At 34.1% G+C, this 21,440-nt stretch overlaps 1 protein-coding gene across 3 annotated transcripts; it reads right to left on the bottom strand.

The window, feature by feature from the left end:
* Positions 1-18,004: 18,004 nt before the first annotated feature.
* Positions 18,005-21,068, bottom strand: LOC121241855 (piriformospora indica-insensitive protein 2). 3 transcript variants are annotated; one of them, XM_041139710.1, is made up of 3 exons: positions 20,339-21,068; positions 18,566-19,406; positions 18,005-18,493 (listed from the first exon to the last, which is right to left on the bottom strand). In XM_041139710.1, the coding sequence occupies exons 1-3, from the start codon at positions 20,549-20,551 to the stop codon at positions 18,183-18,185; spliced, it is 1,365 nt and encodes a 454-aa protein (XP_040995644.1). In that variant the 5' UTR covers positions 20,552-21,068; the 3' UTR covers positions 18,005-18,182. The 3 variants fall into 3 exon arrangements, with proteins under 3 accessions (XP_040995644.1, XP_040995645.1, XP_040995642.1); XM_041139711.1 differs by adding an exon at positions 20,005-20,143 and having other exon boundaries at positions 18,005-19,406; positions 20,339-20,460; XM_041139708.1 differs by having other exon boundaries at positions 18,005-19,406; positions 20,339-21,060.
* Positions 21,069-21,440: the final 372 nt, after the last annotated feature.

Consider the following 21,440-nt stretch of genomic DNA (forward strand, 5'->3'; position numbering starts at 1 on the left):
AAAAATGAAATTCATCAGATATGTGAGATGCCTCTGATCAGTCTGAGAATGAGAATATATAATCATGATATAAGGGTGCGTACTATATATCGAATTGGACTGGACATAAATCATACAATATATACACACGCGCGCGCGCGAGGGTTATGATCAGTAATCTTGAAATATGGATTAGCCCTTCCAAACAATGTAATTATAGATTTTTTTTAAAAAAATATACTAAACCCGCATTAAGTTTTAATTAAAAGAAACTTTGAACATCATATGAATCATGATGCATTTACTACAATCACTAAGAGATCCCACAAAAATAAACATACAAACATTGATATGATTTCATATAATACGTTAAATCTACTTTATAATAAAAATAATTTTTCAATATAACGTACGCACCACAACAAACTATGTCAATTTATGAGTTTAATTTTGTGAAAATCTCTTTATGGCTAAAGCATTTTTGATAAAGTTTAAGTAGTAAATTTATAATACCTGATCTAATAGTACTTTTTATTTTCAACATTAGTGGGTACAATGATTTAATGCTGGGAAGATATCGAGTATCTAAGACAAGGAATCATCTTGACTAATTGCTCTTCTATATGAGAGAATATATAATCATGATATAAGGGTGCGTACTATATATCGAATTGGACTGGACATAAATCATACAATATATACACACGCGCGCGCGTGCAAGGGTTATGATCAGTAATCTTGAAATATGGATTAGCCCTTCCAAACAGTGTAATTATAGATTTTTTAAAAAAAAATATACTAAACCCGCATTAAGTTTTAATTAAAAGAAACTTTGAACGTCATATGAATCATGATGCATTTACTACAATCACAAAGAGATCCCACAAAAATAAACATTCAAACCTTGATATGATTTCATATAATACGTTAAATCTACTTTACAATAAAAATAATTTTTCAATATAACGTACGCACCACAACAAACTATGTCAATTTATGAGTTTAATTTTGTGAAAATCTCTTTATGGCTAAAACATTTTTGATAAAGTTTAAGTAGTAAATTTATAATACCTGATCTAATAGTACTTTTTATTTTCAACATTAGTGGGTACAATGATTTAATGCTGGAAAGATATCAAGTATCTAAGACAAGGAATCATCTTGACTAATTGCTCTTCTATATGAGAGAACTTGACAAGTAGTATGAATTATATATATTGGCAAGATCATCATATATGAATACCAACTTGATTGGATAATATATAAAAATTATATGCACAGATCCGTATTAAATTGTGAAGTTCGATCACCATTTAATTTGACAAGTTTATAATAGAGGAAAATAATGGAATGGATGGGCCACATTATTTAATGCATTATTCCCGTGAACAATCATGAAATATGGTTTCACTCATCCTTGGCAGCACCAATAATATTTTGATTTTTTAGTGGGTAATCTTCATATGAATTATCACAAAAGCAACACTTCATAAAAAATATGTTTCCTCTATAAATAAGAGTTGAATTATCATGCGAAGCCTTTTTTAATGTTGGTGGATGGCTTAAGTTGTGTTCTGTTCGATGGAGCACGCAGGATTAATCCATGACTCTGACCTCTAGTACTGTTAGTGTCAAGTTTGGAGTACTCCAACTCTTATTCCATTCTGCCTTCTTGATGTTGAAGTTGGAGTCGGAATTACATTCAGAGTCACCAAAAAGAAAAAATTCTGTATAAAAAAAAAAATGCTACGTACACGGATCAAAACTTGAACAGAGAATATTAGAATAAAACAACAACAAAATAGAATGGAAAATAACTATTCCAAGCATATACAAAATCAATTCCAAAAGTCACACTAATTATAGAGAGAGACAAACACTACCTCGATAGAATATAGCTAGGAAGATGGTGAGACAAAGTTCCGAATTCTAACTCAATCCCGATTGGAGATGAAATGGAATTGAAGTTGGAATCTTTGCATGCTAAAAATTACAATGAGCTTCATTCTTCTTCCATAATCTTATAAATGATTAGCTAAATGAAGCTTCCAAATAATTAACACATTGAATTTATCGTTATTAATTCCATGCACGGTGGCCGATGGGTAAGAAGATATATATATATATATATATATATATATATATATATATATATATATATATATATAAAGTCAGTAGCTTATTTGTTCGGAAAAAGTAAATACAAGGTTAGAAAGATAAAAAATAAAGATTAAAAAAAATCTAAACTTCAACAAAGTATAAGTATTGGTCTGCATCCATATTGGATTATCTATTTACTTTATATAATAATAAATATTATTAATTTTTTATTTAAAAAAATTGAAACAAAAAGAAAGGAAAATGAGTATACTATCGGAATAAAAAAGACATAAAAAAGAGACATCAATTCATGTATGCCGCGGGGCTATTAAGAGTTTTTTGGTAAAACATGATATTTCATTAAATTTTACAAGGGAGCTACACATCAAATGGTCAAGGGTCTTAAGGACATTTTGGTAAAACATGATCCTTCATTAAATTCTACAATGGAGCTACATGTCAAATGGTCAAATGTTTTAATAACCTTTTGAGAAAACAGAATAAAAATTAATGAAAAAATAATAAAAATTACTATTCACAGTTAGGTAGTCACTTATAATAAAATAGATATTTTATATACAATAATTCTATAGACAACCGCCCTGCATCCCCGCTGCGGCATCGCATCCGATGTGGCAAAAATAAAAACAGCAACGTTTCATTTCACTGCAGTAGAAGGGTCTCCTCTGGTCTCCACCCTCTTTCGCCCCACATTTTCTCTTTCTATTTTCTCTATCTTCTTCTTCTCCATCCCCAAACCTCTCTTCTTCTTCGACACATTCATCACTCTATCTCACAAAAACAGCCACAAACACTGCCAAACCCACGATGGGTCTCTTCTCTTCATCCTATCCACAAAGCCACAGAGCCACACCCACGAATCCACTGGTTTCTCTTCGTCGTCACCCCCCCTTCGAAGCCCCTTTTTTCTTCTTTTCCACCCAGATCTAAAATCTCCTTCCCACAGAGCCCACCATCTTAGACTATCTTTCATGTCAATCTCGTTTGTTAATGCAAGAATTTTCCAATTCATCAATGGGTTCTCTATGTTTCTCCTAACCAAAACCTCCCAAGCTTCCGAAAGATTAGACCTTGAAGTTGCAGTTTCATCAATAAGCTCTTCTTCCCCATCTTTCTTTTCGAATTTTTGCAACCCCGGAATGAGTGATGCCAAGCTCGAAGTCCTATCTTCTTCTGAGAAAACAAAACCCAGATCCATAAACCCTCTTCCTTCTACCACTACTTATGACCTTTTTCTTGGATGATATTTCGAATCTGCGGGTATGATTTCCTCTGGTTCCGTAACTTCTTTTTCTGAAAGGATGGTTTGGAGCTTTGACGTGAGGAGGACCGAATCTAGAGACAGAGAGCCATCGTCAAAGCTTGCTTTGGAGCTCAATTGATCACTCATGGACCTTTTATGGAGTGGGGATGCGCAAAAGCTCTTGCTTTTTTTTTTTCCCTAAATTTGATTTTCTGGGATTGCCTGATGAAAACTGGATGAATCCTGTTGATTTGGTTGTTTCTCAAAAATCTCGACCCCGAACCAGCATAAATCAAAGAGCTTCATGACCTCCTCTGCGTCCATAGATGGTTGACGACTATGAAGCAAAGATGAAGATTTTTGTGGTTGGTTATGCCGTGTGCAGAATTTAGGCTCCACTTATAATAATACCAGATCCATTAAAAATTTTAAAACGAAATCTGAATAATGTCTGAAGAACGACGGTGACCAAAGATGCATGATGGTGACGAAAGACGCAATGCTCAAATCTCCTTCTCTGGTTTCGCTCTATTGCATCCAACTCAAAGCACAACTCTTTTCATTCTATTTCCCTCCTTTCAAATTTTTTTTTTATTTAAATTTTACCGAATGACATGGTATATTGGTGTCGTGGCGGGGATGCAAGCCGGTTGTCCCTAGGATTATTGTGTTATATATAGCAACCAATGCATACATGCTAGCTGTACGTGTTGAATTTCACTAGTAGTAGTACTCATGATGACTCTGATCACGCAATTAGTTTAAAGTCTGAATTATTCATGTGAAGGAGATCGATCAAGTGTAGATATATCGTCCGTGCATTTTCTGTACGTCCACATTTGAACGTGTTTCCGTTCTTGGCCTGGCCTGCGTACGTACGATCGAATATTTAAGGAGAAAAAAGCTGCGCACGATGAACTGGAAGCTGCTGGCTTCATGTGGTTAGTTAAAGAATACATGACATGCATGCATTAATCATGTATTATTCTTGTTCTTCTCTAAACAAGAGGCTGTTTTCACGTACGGCCTGTTTTCCCAGGGATGATGGCTTTTTGTTCGGTGCAGGCAATTGTCAATTAATCTCCAGCATTCAGACTCCTCCATATATTGATCGAGTTTTTCTTTCACCTGGCAGCCGGAAAGTTTGAAAGAATATTATTTCATTAGGTTTGCAAATAAACGTGGCCGGTGCGTGCATACGTCTAAAATGTGGAAAGGCAGACTGGTAAACAACAAAATTATGAACGTCATTATTGTCCACGAATTAAATTTTCATTTTCATGTACATAAAATTCGTCAGTAGTAGTACTATTGAAAAGACATATTCACTAATTGGTTTTTTTTATTTATTAATTTAGCTACCGTGATTATGTAAATATATATATTGATATTATAAGAAAATTACTTATTTATTGTTAGTTATTTTTTATAAAAATAAGTCTGTTTTTATTCTAAATAGTCATTTTTACTGCAAATTAATAATCTGTCTCAAATATCTTTTTTTTTTTGCATGACATTGAGAATATATATATTAATGTGAGCTCTAATTAAAACCATATATATAGAAGATCGATGGACCGATCAATTATATTGATCTGGACCTAAACATTAATATTATGATGGGATGCATATATATCAGTAGGTAAGAACATGCATGCAATGAGCTGGAGTACTAAGACTTCCACATGATCAGGAAAACCCAATGCAATTTGTGAAAAAACTCAGCAATGGATACAGGATCGATCGGAGCTGTCATGATCTGGATCACTAGATTTAGGGTCTAGCTAGGGAACAACTTAGCCTATAGCTAAGAGTTAATTTTCCAAAGATCATGATTGTGTACTACTTATGGCCAAGACTACCAATTACTTTACTTTTTACTTTTTCTTTTTTCTCAACTCTTGATCATTTGATTCAAAAATTTTACAAAATATCGTACAACATGTACGCAACCCCACGTGATCAGGTGATCAGGTGTCTAAGATCGAATTCCAAAGACATGAGATCATTTTCAATCCAGCATTCAGCAATACGAAATTTCTAATAATTTATATATATCACTTAATTTCTTGAAATAATTAATGAAGGATTACCAAAAAAAAAAAAAAGTAGGTACCGCGTACAGCTCTATATAATATCAATTATTTAATTTCACTTTCCAGAGTTGGAGTTCTTGGGATTTCGATTTCCCATCAAAACTGACAATTTCCCACATTAATTAATTCAAGATAATGTTAGTAGTACTTTGCCCAGAGAATTTATCTGATGGTGTTTTTGTGGTCCATATATAGCAAAACTAGAGATCATGATCATGAGAATATCATACGTACGTGTTTTCATTTTGTTATAGCCTTGCATTTTTTTTCCCAGGCCTTCTAATTTTAGCGTTATTAATGTACGTAGTTGGTTAGCTGTAGCTGTGTGTGAAAAAAATGCTATAATTCCAAACCTAAAACTTGTCGATATTCTCACAATTCAAGCTAATTCCTCTTTCAGTATAATTTAGCAGCTCAAAACATATCGGCCTAGTCATCAATATATATAGGAAAGTAACAGCTAGCTGAAAATAATAGGCACGAAATGTACACTTGCCCACTCAATAATATTAATTCTGGGACCTAGCGGAGATCACATCTAACTAGCAATTACCACGAAACGTACAGGCAAAGATGATCGATCAGGGCATGCATGCATGCATATATTAATATAGCACAAGAAGGTAAGAAATCCCGACATTAATTAATGTACGTAAGAAAAACCGGGATGGTATGAATATGTGTCTCTCTTTAATTGGTTAGCTAATCAAAATTTCAAACTATTTTTGTTGAGCCGTCGGTATATATATATATATATATATATATATATATATATATGTTTAATTCGACCCACCATGCATGCAGCAGATTTTACATACAATTAAGAAAGTCAACAAAACGATATTGCAGAATCTTTTTCTGCCATTTTGGCCGACCGACATTATGGTACTATTTTTGCTAACAATTTCATACATCAGTGCAGCATTAATACAGGATCATAACCATTACATGAGTGAGAAGAAAGAACCAATTGTTCAGAATCCACTCTAACATCTAAATTAGCTTTTTTTAGCAAGAGAATTGGAAATATCTCTTTTTACCAGCATAATTACACAAGTCTCAAAAGTAGATAGCAGATTTCTAGTATCATGATCTAATACCAATCCCATGTACATAATCCCATCTGGCTTCTTGTCTATTAAGGCCTACATGATGACATTATGGTACTACTGCATCAATCGTATGACCTCGTATTTTTATTATGTCCCTAATTAATTGACAGATTATGGTTGAATTTATATACACCTCATGTGCGTGGAAGGGGTGCATATTGTGGGTCCCGTTTGCAAGTCCCTGGTTGGATACATGACAACATGATGGCATTATTGAGACACGTACGTACGTATATATACGTGACTTGTTCCTTTAAACTACTACCATAGAATATTTTCTGCAAAACTGGCAGCGGCCTTCACTTGAATTTATTAATTAATATTAATAGCTAATTAATCCTCTTTCTTTATTACATTAGTATTTTATTAGGTAATTGGAAATCTAAGGCGTCTGAGCGAGATGGTCAAAGGTGACAAATATGCGTGCATGAAATATTTAAAAAAGAAAAATCGATTTGAATATTACAGAAGTTGAAAGTTGGGGGACATAACTTGCACAAGATAAGTAATTAATTTTAAGTAATAGGGTAGTAACCCATCACTACCCTTAATTTAATTTGGAGACTTTTGGACGCATGAATTTCATATACCACTGTGCATGCGTTTACAAAATTCACTTTTATTATATATTTTATGTACGTAGTCGTCAACCTTTATACAGTTACAATATTAATGATATATGTACTTGTTCATGACAAAATTAGAAAAATATAGATCAGTCGATCCATTTACAGTTGGCATCCTAGCTAGCTATTAAATGCCATTAATTAAACTGGGGAATTGCAACATACATGCAGGCTCCAAATTAAGGATCAAAGAGAGATGATCAGCCAAATGTAGACTATTACTCATATATGGCTCACCGTACGTAATGATCTATCTGGGAAATATTAAATATACCAGTCCGATTAATTTACTCTAACCTTAAAGCTAAGGCCGGAGAACAAACGGAAGCTGAAAAAAAAAAAAAAAAAAAAAAAACAGATTTGGTGCGGAACATATATATTTATGAATAAATTAAGCAAAGAAGACTCAAAATGAGAGGGCCAATCCTCCCCAAATTCAGGCAGGCATGCATGTTGAACAATTAACATTAATTGTACTATATATATATATGGGATTTCTTATACATGAGTATGAAACGAGATTTTGATGCCGGCCTGCTGCTTTAATTAATTAGCCATGATCTCCAAAGTCAAAAGGAAGGAGAGAGAGAGAGAGAGAGAGAGAGTACTCCTTGAGATTTGCTCAAGATCTCCCTCTTGTTGCACATTGAACCGTAAATATATATGCAAAGAGATATATATCACATTGACATTAAATCAATTTGATCAGTACCATATATAAACCTAATGATACATCTTAATGGTAGAAGTATTAATCAAACCCATGATATGAAATAATGAATCTAACTTGTTCACAAAAGAAGAAGTTTCTCTATATACAGTATAACTTAACATCAGAGTCGAAACATGACTCCTTGAAGATCGTATGATGATCTCTACCGATCTGCTTCACATCGATCGGATACAAAACTTCGCGTCCTAATTTTAAACAGCTCCAAGAAAACCCAAAAAATAAAAAGACAAAAATATAAAACTATAGAATGGTGGAACACTAAATAATTAAAGAAAGAAGAATAACATGTTTTGATTTTCTCAATTCTGCGTAGAGTCCACCACCGAGTTGTGCCTCTTAGAGGGCCCGGAAGGAGACAGAGGCGTCCCTTTGGGGAAGAAGCTGAATACCTGGCCGTGGTATTGAAAACCGGTCCTGTGCTTTTCCTTGAGAGGCCTCGTACTGTCCACCGTTATTGTTACGCCAGGTCTTGTTGCAGTGCAGGATCCATTAATAACAAGGAAAACAAGGATGAGACAAAGAGTATTGCGCCGAAGATTTGAAGATTTAGAAGAAGAAGAAGAAGAAGAAGCCATTGGAGAGTCTGCTTGGTGAGTTAGCTAGAGATCAGAGAGGTTTAAGGAAAGAGATCTTCAAAAGTAGTGAAACAATAGGGCGTGGTCTAGCTTACATATACATATATATATATATATATATATATATTGTGTGTATGTGTGTATTTATGCATGGGGGAAATAGGAGAAGTTCGGTGTTTGGCATTGTAAAAGAGGAGGAAGGTGCTGGGAATTAGGAGAGTAAAATGCACGCTAAAGTAACGCCAGCGACTATTGAATTATCGAATGTCAACGCTTTGAAAAATAGATGATCTTTCAGTTGTACAAGAATTTGGTGCCGGCTCTTAGACTTAACTTGCCCGAATTTTTCTCTCTTATTCCATTTTTCTTTGCTTTTGGTCAAGTTTGGAACGATATTCCCTGAAAATATTTACCTGCCGCGTATACTACTACTTGTGAAATATTGAAAATATGGTGGCACATGTTGACTGCATGCATGGAAAATTATTAATTATAATTACTACATATAATATAATATATATATATATATATGTGTGTGTGTGTGTGATCATATATGCCTCCATGCATATTGATGATCTGCAGGCAGCCAGGAATAATTAAACCTGTAAGTACTGGTGATTTGAACCCTAAATTATTTGCAGACAATAATAACAATAATGGCGTATATCTATATATGCGGCATAAATATCACGCACGGGTTAACCTCTTCAAGAAAAAAAGAAGAAGAAGAAAGATATCGTTGTAATGATCTTTTGCGTGCGAAGCTAGCTAGCTCCTCTAAGAAAACAAGCTTCACGTACGTAGGTCGTACGGGGGTCCATCGAATTAAACTAGCTAGCAGCTTAATTAATTGTTTAACATGATCATGATCAAAGATCAAAAGCATGATCTGGATTATTGGTACAGAAGCCCAGTAAGTTTACACGTACGTAGTGACATACATGATGATCTTTTCTTTTTTCTTTTTTTTTTTTTAAGAAAACAAGGTCGAGATGATAAGAAAAATATTAAGTTATATAGCACAAGTCTTCATGCTATGCGTGCCGTATTGATATATATATCTATTAACTCACAAAAGGTCTTCTTCAATGTGGCCTAAACTGTGTTGCCGGTACCATCACGCATACCAAACAACGTCTGTAAATCCATATGTCTAAATAATAATTTAGGGGAATGATAAAAATATATAATAGAAGAAAAAAAAAAAAAAGTAGGCGGTCTAGCCACCGTCTTCGTCCTAGTGATCACTTTGAACGAGGTTTGAACATGTGGCACTTGTCCAGTGGTTTGGTACGCCATTTATTACGACCCATTCCATGTCAAATGTCAACGTAATTGGCATGATCTCAACCGTTAGATTAAGATTAATCAACCAAGAAGGAGAAAAAAAAAAAACAAATAGATAATTGTTAGGAAATAAAAGATGATCATGAGCGAGAATGAAAGAGGCCAACGTCATTGGGAGCAGGTATACGCGCGTACGTAAGTGTAGGCGGAGACCCGGATCTTATGGAATTGGCCATTGGGTAATGGCCGGTGCATATAATTTGGTTTGAAAGAGTTTTGTTAAGCAGAAGAAAGTTTGCGTATTAATCTGTATGTAATGTTATTGTTTTTCTATTTTAAATTTAAATTAGTACTGTTTTTAATAAAATCTACTTTCTGACCAATTATATTAAATGAGTATACATATTAGTGCGCAGAATCGCTTACAATTAAATTTTTCAAGTTTGAAACGATGGGAAAGTTCTTATATATACATATAACGTGTTTATAGTAAGGCTGTGTTTAGACGTTGAACTGAATTCAGCTGAATTGAGTTCTTTATAAATAATAATGAGTTGAGTAGTAAAGAAAATTATGTGAGACCCATCTAAACTAAGTTTAAAGTGTGTTTGGATGTTAAGATGAGTTTAATATTTTTTATAAGAAATTGAAAAAAGTTGTGGGTCCTACGTATAAAGATGTTTTAAGTTAAAAAAATATTTTCAATTCCATGTGTAAGAAGGTTTTGATTTGTGATGAATTTAGTAATTTGAGAGTTGAATGTTTGGATGTTAGACTCAACTTAAAATTAAGCTGAACTCAGTTGAGTTCAGTAACCAAACAAAGCCTAAGAATCTAATTCATAACTCATCTCAACTCATCTCACTAATATTCATTACTATTCATTATTATTCATCAACTTTAACTCATAAATTTTATTACTATTCATAACTCATCTCACTATTATTTACAACTCATTTTAACTCATTTTTAAATTCAAACAAAGCTTAAATGCTGGCATGTTACCTCGTTTTTTCTCTTTTTTCTTTTATGAATATTAATTAATGTATTGTAGGGTTTACTTGCAACTTGGATCTCGGACCAGAGAATTAAGTTCATAGGGTAAGCTAAGCGTGGAGCACAAGTTTTGTTCGGTTCTGCAATACGTGACATCTATATATAAATGTAGCGTACCTACGACTTGGTCGTGTTCAAGCTTCAAAGTGCGCGCGTTCAGACTTGTTCTGTGGGGCTGCCTCTTGATCCTGTCATGTGACATGTCGCATGTGGCAATATAGATGCCTAGCTATATATGATCTAAGTAGTACTCTCCTGGAAGTCATATGTTTATAAGTGAGAACCAGCTAACAGATCGATTGACGTACGTTGTTGTCTTTTTTCTAATTTTTTTTTTCTTTTTAGTTACCAAGATCCATATAGTTAATCTTTAAAAGGGTAGGTTTTTTTTTTTTTTTTGGATAAAATAAATGATTTGGCCAAACAGATTTATATATGATCATGCATGGATAAGTAAATCAATTTGACTTCATGAGCAAGACCCAGCGCCCAAGTATTTGTTGTTGCGATTGGAAAGTTCGAATAGACAGCTTGGAGCATGCATGCATGCCATTAATGCTTGAGTGGCAGGAATAATCACCATTCATGAGAGGTAGGTTTCGTGGGTCCGTATAAATGTTTTTATTTCTTTTCACAAATCTTTTTAATTTATTTTACTTAATTATTATAATTTTTTTAAATTTTTACATAAAATAAAATAAATAATTTAATTTTTTTTAAATCTTAAAATAGAATAAGAATTCGTTTATTTTTAAAGATGTGATAAGATGAGATGAGTTGAAATTAAAATTAAAAAATTAATTAAAATATTTTTAAAATATATTCTTTAATATTATTTTTATTTTGATATTTAAAAAAAATTAAATTTTTTATTTTATTTTATGTAAAATTTTAAAAAAATTATAATAATAATATAGAAGATTTTCAAAATTTTAAATTTTAATTTTAAAAACAAACCAGACTTTAACGTAGTCAGTAGGAGAGGGAATTTGATTCGCATGCATATATATGACTGTTGAGCTAATAAATAAATAAATATTTGTTATAGATAGATAGATAGATTGATAGCTCGCTCTCTCTCTCTCTCTCGGATGGAATTGGATCTCACGGACGTAGTAGTCTCTGATCATTCCGTAGCCTGTACGTACGTTGGAATTTGGTGCCTTTCTATATCAACAAAACAGGAGATGAAAATTCAACGACTTCCTAACTAGTCGGTGGCAGGCATCTCCTTGATCTGTAGATCAAGAGTTCACATCGTCACCCGGAAAAGCAGATGGAGATAGATAAACATATATATAGCTAATTCATCCCAAAGTATTCTGTCTCAAAAAAGTTAATTACCATTTGAGTATAATTTTTAACATAAAAGTAATCAAACATTATCTGCAAATGGTTTTTAAGACTTTGATAATTACGTACACTCGAACAATTTTTTAATCCTTCGAATTCTTGCCGTTTTTAACATCATCTTGATCAATCTCTATCAACTGCGCGCATGCGCTTCGTATATGGAAAGAAAAGAAAAACTAGGGGCTTCTTCCCTTCTCAAGATCCCAAGAAGATCAACTTCATCACGTCATGGTACGATGGAGAAGATCATTTTTCTTTTCTGTTGTAAGAAGTTTGGAAACGTAGTTTTGTTGTGACCGCGACTACTAAGGCAACCTCTTCGTCCATGCAGCTTGGACAAGGAACTCCTACTAGACAGCTAGATCGAGGACGGACATATTTCCGATCAAACAATTGGAGATCAAGCTCAAGCTCAAGCTCAACCTTAACCTCAACCTGCTTTGCACGCAAATATATTGCCCAAGAATCCTACCATTGATCATGTAATGCTTCTTCAAGATAGCTAGCTAGATTGAAAATTAATACCAACATTAGACTAGCCAAATGTCAGTGAAGTCTAAAATATAGCTAAGTTCTACTTAAATAAGCTACATTGGATTAGATAAAGTCTTTTAGGTGAAACTTTGAATTACGGTAAATGGAAATTGAAGTCTAAACTTGGTTACACTACAAAAAATTTTAGTTTTAGGGACAAACTAAATTTTGTCCCTAAAAGTAATTATTGGAGACAAAATTTAAATTCCGTCTGAAAATATAGATGACTTTATAAAAACGTTCGAACGGCTAAATTTATGTTCGAACTAGATCTTTTGTGACGAATTAAGTCATCTGAAAAAGTCAAAACTGTTCGAATGACAAAAAATTTATTCGAACAGGGAATTAATATCTGTTCGAATGGTTTATAATCTGTTCAAATAATAATCTTGGTGGAGAAATAATTTATTTTGCTGAGAAAAGTTCAAAACCGTTCGAATCGCAATTGGTTTGTTCGAATAGGAAAGATTTGGTGGGAAAATCTAGCGGGAAGGTTTCAAGATTGTTCGAACTACACATATTTCGTTCGAACACAATATTTATGCATTCAAATGGATAGTTTGGTGGGAAATTAAATTCAAATTAGCGGAAATTTTTTTAAACCTGTTTGAACGGAACATAAAATATTTACGAATTCATAAATTAATTTTATGTAATTAATATAAAAATATTTTAGCAATTTCTTTTATGTTAAATAAGATTTGTAGTTAAATAAATATTTAAAGATAGTGTCATTTTTTATATTATCGTGAGCGGTAAGTAAAATGAAAAAAAAAAACATAATTAATAATAAACAAGCTAGCAAACACTAAAAATAAAAATCATACATAAATTGCATCCAAAAAATATAATGTATGACTATTTTAATATTTAAATTAATTATACAAAATATAAATAGTCATGATTGTCCATACAAAAAGCCACATTTAATGCAAATAAAAGGTATACACTACTGAGCCAGATCGTGTAGCACCGCCTCGACTCCAGCAAGGCGTGTCTCAATATCTGTCACTCGAGACATGAGCTTTGGATCAATCTCTACGAGGGCGACCCGGACTGCATCAGTGATCTCTAATATCTACGCGCGCATCTCTTCACTCACGATATCTGTAATCTCCTCACGAGTAGCAATGTGTGATGCACCTTGTGTAGATGCCTTACCCAATAAACCCTATGCATCTCCCTAAGTGTCGACTGCCTCTGTAGTGGGCGCACGAATACGAAATCTAGAGTTTCTCGTAGTATGAGACAAGGCCGTGGAGTTGATCGGTCCAATCGGCTCCCATACACGCTCAAACGCATCTGGCTTGACTCCCTTCACTAAAAAAAATCTTGTGAGCAGGACTCCAAACGGCAATATATTTGCCGTAATATAGGTGGCCTCTGATCGAATCCTAGCGAATATATATCTCGCTAGGTCGATAGGCACCCCATAAGCGACCTATAACATAAATCATGTCCGGTCCATGCTAATCTCAATCTTGTGTAGTCGCGGATCGATATTGTTGGCTATTATAATGTTCATGATCTTGAAAAAACTAGATAAGTCCACCTGTTTGATGCTCTTGCTCCCATCATAGGAAGGATCATCTAGACCCACAACCAACTGATGAACCTCATGATCAGCGAGACCATTGATCTCACTTACTACAACAGTATCCTCTTTCTCAGCAGTCTCCTTATCGCCTGCAGGTGTAGACTCCCTAGGCACCACTCTAGGATATGCAATGGGCAGTCGAGGGATACCCAGAAAATCGGCAACTGCATCAACTGAAAATCGTACTGAGACGCCCCTGACGGAGAATGTGTATGCGTCATCATCCTGGCTGGCACAATCAAGTCTCTATAGAATTCAGATACAATATTGATGTAGGAAACGATCTTGTCCGTCCCTTCGTCCTTCTGGTTGATAATCGGTGTCTAACCATGATCGAGAAAGATAGATGCAAGAGAATGTCTCTCCCACAAAAGATCCTTAAAATCATCTATCTTCACCTACCGCTTCAACAAAACAGTCCTCTCTCAGACTTCTTCGCTAGAGGATTGCCTTGATGCGGCCCACTTCTTTCTCTGAAAATGAATTACGCTAAAGTTAATCCATAAAATTAAGGATAATGATTACAAAATATCATAATTATAATTAGATCAAAGTAATTATATCTAACAATATAATACAGTCACAAAACAGAGGTAAATTATGTAAGTTTAAGTTTCTTTAATTTCATTGTCTAATAGTATTTTTGTTATTTATACTAACTTTAATTTTCTTTTGGGACAAGATGATATCTATTAAGGAAACTACTGTGGATCCATTTGATGAATCATATGTCAACGATACTCAAATCCTTTCTCAGCTTCTTAGATCACATTCTGGATATTTGAGGGGTTTAGGATGTTGCGTGAAGCCATCATCAACATCCTCCTCTAAAGTCAGATATTATGACTTTAGAAGCAATTAGAGGAAGCAACACTTGAGATAGAACGATTGAGGTAAAAAAAAAAGAGTTGCTGAGCCGATTAGATCAAACAACAGATTTTGAGGTGAGATTAGAAGAGAACATGCAGAAGAGACTGGAGTTGAATAACCAAAAAATATTTAAACAGTGGCAGTCAATGATGTCCCAAAACTCTATGCCACCACCACAATCTTAAAATTTATTTTTTCTTTAATTGTATTTCTATTATGATGTTCTACAATATTTGAACAATTGTGATATTTGAATTACAATTTGTGTAATATTAGTATGGTATTTTTAATTAAATTCTATTTTGTATGATTAATACCGTTCAAACGGTAAATAATCAGTTCGAACGATAAATTATCATTTATAAATCTATTTGAACAAAAAAAGACTCATTTGAACAAAAACAAACACATCCAAACGACAACTGAGAAATACAATCCGTTTGGCAGTTCGAACAATAAAATATTTGTTCAAACAAAATTAATATGCAAAACCACATTTGAACGGACAGAAGTTCCGAAAATAAAAAGTTTGTTCGAACGGATAGAATTTATGTTCGAATACAAGTCATTTAAAAAATTTATTAGTTCGAACGCATAAAATCTGCTCGAACACTCCGTCCATTCGAACATGATTAAATATGGTCATTAGTTCGAATCAAAATTTCTTGTAGTTCGAACTGATAGGATTCCATTCGAACGTATTTTTGAGACGAAAATGGTTCGTCTAAAAAAAAAAAAACCTGCTCAAAAGCTTTCAAATGATTCTACCCAATTTCTTCTTTAAAAATTATTTTTTGAGACAGACTTTTCGAGACAAAATAGACACACAATTTTTTCATCTCTAAAAATATTTTGAGATGAAAATTGGATTTTTTGAAACAAAATGATTCGTCTCAAAAAACCAAATCTCTTATAGTGAGCTAGTCACTATTGACAGATCAAACCCATATTTAATTTCCAAACTTTTGATTGTTTGCATTCTAATATTAACACTAATCATATATTAATTAATAATTTAATAATTTCTAAATTATTAATTAACATATTTAATTTTCAAACTTTTGATTGTTTGCATTCTAATATTAACACTAACCATATGTTAATTAATAATTTAATAATTTCTAAATTATTAATTAACATATGCTTAGTATAGTGGCAAAATATTAAAAAAATTATTATTAAAAAAAATAATATTATATTATTATTTTGGCTTAGTTTTACCTAGACCAATATGAGATTATACTTGAATGATTTTGGTTTTTAGCCAAAACATCTAGTTTCAGCCAAATTTTAGCTTTGGCTTTACCTAGCTCTTACAATTTGTCTCTTCAATTGCTAAATGTTTTTAGTTGTAATATCATGTATAACTAAGGCCTCGTTTGGATACAAAAATTGTTTAATTTTATCTCATCTTATTATTACAACTTCTCAAATTTCTACACAAAATATAATAAATAATTTAATTTTTTCAAATCTTAAAATATTAATATTAAAAAATAATATTTTAATAATATTTTATTTAAATTTTATCTAAAACTATCTCTTCTTATCTGACCATCCAAATGGAGCTTAAGTGAAATCTAGCTGGGGCCAGCCAAGTATCAATTAGAGCAGGTCCTGGATTGTGGTTTGGAAGTTAGTGGACAAGGGAGAAGAAAATAAATAATTAAAGTTGTATTTAGGTAGTTGAGTATTTAATATTTTATTATTATTATTTATTATTTATTATTATTTAATAATTTATTATTTTCTTTTTATAATTTTTTTATTATTATTCATAAATCTTTTAAAATCACCTTACTATTCAAATATAGTCCTTTTCAATCCGTTTCATGGCTTAGTGGATGACATTAGAGGCTTTTTTTTCCCAGTTTTTTTTTTTTTCTTTTGAATATATGTGTAATGCTTTTTTTTTTCGTTTTTTTTTTATTTTATTTTTGCACCTTTTTGTGTATTGAATGCAATGCCATGAGGTGAAATTTGAAAGCCTGAGACTTCAATTTTTGCTCACAAATTGCCGCTGCTGTTAGCTTGTTAAAATAATTTTTTATTTGGTCAACTTTTCCTGACATATCTGCAGAGCAAAAATAATATCCAATCCCATTGAAGTGCAAAATGTGCAAAATGAGAAGGCAGGGCCATTTAATACCCATAGAACAATTCAAGAAGCCAACCTCTAGAACATAGGTAGCTGAGATCAGCTGACAGAGCTTTTAATTTTGTCTACATTTTAGATGAGAGCTCTAACAAAGCTTTTAACGTATCAATGTCATACAGGAGGAGTACTACATGAGTACACTGCCACGCCCACCTCGAAAAATCAACAAAGCAAAACCAAACATCATTGAATCAAAAATCCCATGTCAAGTCTTTCCATTTCCCAACTTATGTAGGTTGACTTGTCTGTCAGAAACCAAATTGGAATAGGTGGCATTTGAGAAGCAGATAAAACTAGAGTTACAGTACTTTAATTGTGCTCCTAATCATGTTTATCGGAGAGGTTCTTGCATGGTGTATCTGGCATCGACAAAAAGTTCACCAAAGTCAGTGAGTCACTTGAACATGGCTCCAAAATTCCAAGGCAATTTTGAGAAGGCAAGGGACAAAGCATCTAATAAAATGCAAGCTAGGAAATTTGGAATTACTTGCACATGATGGATCTTGTATCCACCACGGTCCACCTCGTTGTTGTAAATGATACTTTGGACGACTTTTAAAGGTGGTTCCATGAATCTAGCTAGCGTTTGCGTTCGCTTGAGAATTCAAATTTAGGGTAAAAATGTTTTCGACAGCCACTTTACACGCTGAATACATCTTAAGAGTTAAAAAGTAGAACTTTACATAAATGGTTGCTACTGCAGGAGAAAGAAAAAAGAAAAAACGACAACTTCATGTTTGGAGACTGGCCAAGATAAGGGAAAAAAAGAAAGAAAGATAAATGCGGTTTCATCTGCAAGGTAATCTGCTGGACTCTGAGACTTCTCAAATCAAGACACACAGCTATAGGAAACATCTTAAGAACTGACATATCAACATCTCCAACAGAGAGACCCACCAAAACCCATCAATGACATAGCGTGGAAATCCCAAAGAGGCCACAAGATGGGAGTTCTGATTCAGATTCTCACCAGCCAACTTGGTTCTTGAATTGGGTTCAAGCACTGTGACCTCTTCTTGCTGGCATGGTTTTACCCCATATGGGACATGTCTGGCTGACTTCAAACCAACCTGGTAGCAAAGATTCGGGTTGCTCCATGCCCCAAACCGCCTTCCCATTTTCCCGTAAAACCCTTCAGAGAAATTAAGCTCTCCTGTAAGATTGTTCCCGTTTAGGTAGAGAGAAGAAACGCACGGTAGAATAACTAGCTTTGTAGGGAGCTTGCCTGTGAGGTTGTTGTCACTCAGACCCAGATATCTTAATCTTTTTAATTTTGATATGGACTGGGGTATCTCTCCTTTCAAGCCAGTGTTAGAAAGATCCAAAATGACCAGGTTGTGTAGGTCATGCCACTCAAGGCACGTAAGGACTCCTCCAACGGGGTTGTTAGACAAGACCAACTGTTCCAAGGAATACATCCCTTGAAGTGACTTAGTTAAGCCACCTGAGAACTTGTTGTTTCTAAGGTCCAATAGGGTCAGATTCTTTAAATTACTAATCTCACTCGGAAGCATCCTTTCCAGTTGATTGTTGCTCAAATCAAGCTTCAAAAGTGAGGTCAGCCTTCCAAGAGTCGATGGCAAAGGCCCAGATAGTGTATTCCTACTTAAATCAAGTATAAGTAATTGACTCAACCCCCCAAAACTCTCAGGGATGGGACCAGTAAACCAGTTCCCAGCAAGAACTAGACGCTTCAAGTTGATCAAGTTGCCAATATTTGTAGGTAATTTCCCAGTTAATCCACTTTCTAATAGCACTAATGACTGGAGCTTCTCAAGCATTCCAAAGCTAGTAGGAACTTGTCCAATGAGAACGGGGTTTGATCGGAACTCTAATGATTCTAAGCTGCCAGCAAGCTTCTCCCAGTCATTGGAGGGAATGGCTATGGGATGTCGGCGGGTAGAGACGAAGCAATTGAAGAATGATAGAGTTTTGAGGTGCTTAAGCTCAAAAAGCTTTGGTCGGAAGTCAATATTTGTGGCACAATCAAGAGAGTTGTCATGAATGGGTCCAATATTTAACGCAGTGACATACCAAAGCCCATCAAACAGATCACAAGAGACACCCTGTAGAATAAAATAAGAAAACTATTAAACTTGTCGAGCAAGAGGCAACATTCGCACAGTTATGTCCATTAGATGTCTGAAACATATGCTCCTGTGAAAATTGAAGTCCATCGCTTGGTACGAAATAGTGGCTAAATAGAGTGACTTTTATATTGATGAAATGTGGGTAATGCACTGTACTCACCATGTGCAAGGAAATAATCTACCAAACGAGGCGGCTCAAAAGACATGTAAATTTACTGCAAAAGAAGGGGTATCTAGAGCTTGAAGATTTTGTGAGGGCAATTTCTCTAAAACGTTGGTTTGAGGATGCAAGTAGAGACCTGTCGCGCAAAAAAGTGATGTCTCGAGATTAAAGATATTTGTGAGCGGAATTTCACCAAAATGTTAAGATATAGGATGTAATTAGAAAACTAGAAGGCTCTAGACTCATGTTTCATTTTCGGCTTTCTTCAGAATATTATAAATCAGTTTTCAGTAACTTCGTGAGCTAGGGATTAATAACCGGCCAACAACCGGCTTTCTTCTTTGCGAGTGTTCCTGTGAGATGATTTTCAGAATTTAAATAACATAATTCCTTATCTGCGAACCTACTTACCATTCATGATGATGATGGATGATCATCGTGATGATTAGAATCTTCTAATCATCCATCAATTACATTCTATTTTGACACGAGAATGGCGAATATCCTCCCGTACTAGTTACACTTCAATGTCAAAGAAACTCATCCATCTCTATGACATAAAAAGGATATGATTGGAGTGTTCAGAGTACTGCTGTATAGATTAATATTCAATGGCTTTTAACGATGACCATGAGTGAAAAACTGAAGTGCTTGTATCAACGTACAAGGAAAAGGTAGTCACATGCCAGTTATGCAAATCCACACTCCACAGACCACAGTAGAGATAGGTGAGGGCAAGCAGTACCTGTATAGGAGTCCACCCACAGGGATCTGGATACAGAGCTGAGCCATTCCACCAATTGCCCACAAAGCCCTGTACAGTAGAGTACAGAGCTTCCTTCTCTGTTTTTTCCATTGGAGCTACTACATCCTCGTCCGCTTCTCCACAGCACCAAGCAGCCAAACAAAATATGAATACAGTAAAAATGACATTACTGATGGTAGTAAAGCTTTTCATGGATATTCAGAATCTTCCTAACCCAAAAAGAAAATGGATCACAGGAACGTTGATGCAGAGAAAAAATGGCAACCCAGAGGGAAGAAGCTAGTGTTGAAATTTAGCAAACATTTAGCGGTCCTATTACATGGACCTTTCACCTTTTATCCATAAAAATCAAAGCTTGGTATTTTTGGAGTAAGTAAAAAAGAGTTCTTGATAGGAGAGAGAGGAAGAAATAGACCCAGAAGAACCATGTACACGACACACAAATCAAACAACACAGATGTGAATATCAAAATAAACAAGTATACCATTCCCTTCAGAAAGTCATCTATATTCCAGACAGTTATAAATGAGTGATATCCCACGAAATGTTGAATGAAGAAGGTAAACGAAGGAAACACAGAACAATAGTAAAAAACCTGAGGTCTCTCGTGTTTATGGAATTGCTACGGAAGTGCCGTCATATATAGCAGAGAGGACCAGGTATCTAAGCCCAGTTGTCGAAGCTCAATGCAATAATGTAATGACAACAGTTATAAAACGGAACAGTAGTAACTGAAGACTTCATGGCGAAAGCGAAAGGTAGGGTTGCTCTTTATATGGCTCTGCTTTTGCACCATTATCAGGTTATGTTATGAATGCCGTTTAATCAATATTCGTCGTTAAATTTGGCTTTATCGATTAGGTTCCTAGAGATAACGTAAAAGGATTTGGAGATGGAGATATTGATAATTGCAATTGTGAGTGTGTAAATATCGTGTAATTATTTTAAAAAGTAAATAAATACGGGATACATATAAAAAGCAAATTAATATTTTAATAATAAACTTTACTTTTTTTCAAAATGACTATAATACGTTAGCGCATTACACGACTATATATAGTTAAGGTTGTGGGAGTAGTT

This window comes from Juglans microcarpa x Juglans regia, chromosome 8D (genome assembly GCF_004785595.1).
Source record: "Juglans microcarpa x Juglans regia isolate MS1-56 chromosome 8D, Jm3101_v1.0, whole genome shotgun sequence".
NCBI lineage: Eukaryota > Viridiplantae > Streptophyta > Magnoliopsida > Fagales > Juglandaceae > Juglans > Juglans microcarpa x Juglans regia.

Excerpts from the sequence above, each read along its gene's own strand:
- LOC121241855 (XM_041139708.1), bottom strand. The coding sequence starts at position 20,551 with ATGAAAAGCTTTACTACCATCAGTAATGTCATTTTTACTGTATTCATA. Across the intron at positions 19,407-20,338 it reads GTGGGTGGACTCCTATACAG|GGTGTCTCTTGTGATCTGTT; the intron begins GTACTGCTTGCC and ends TTTATTCTACAG.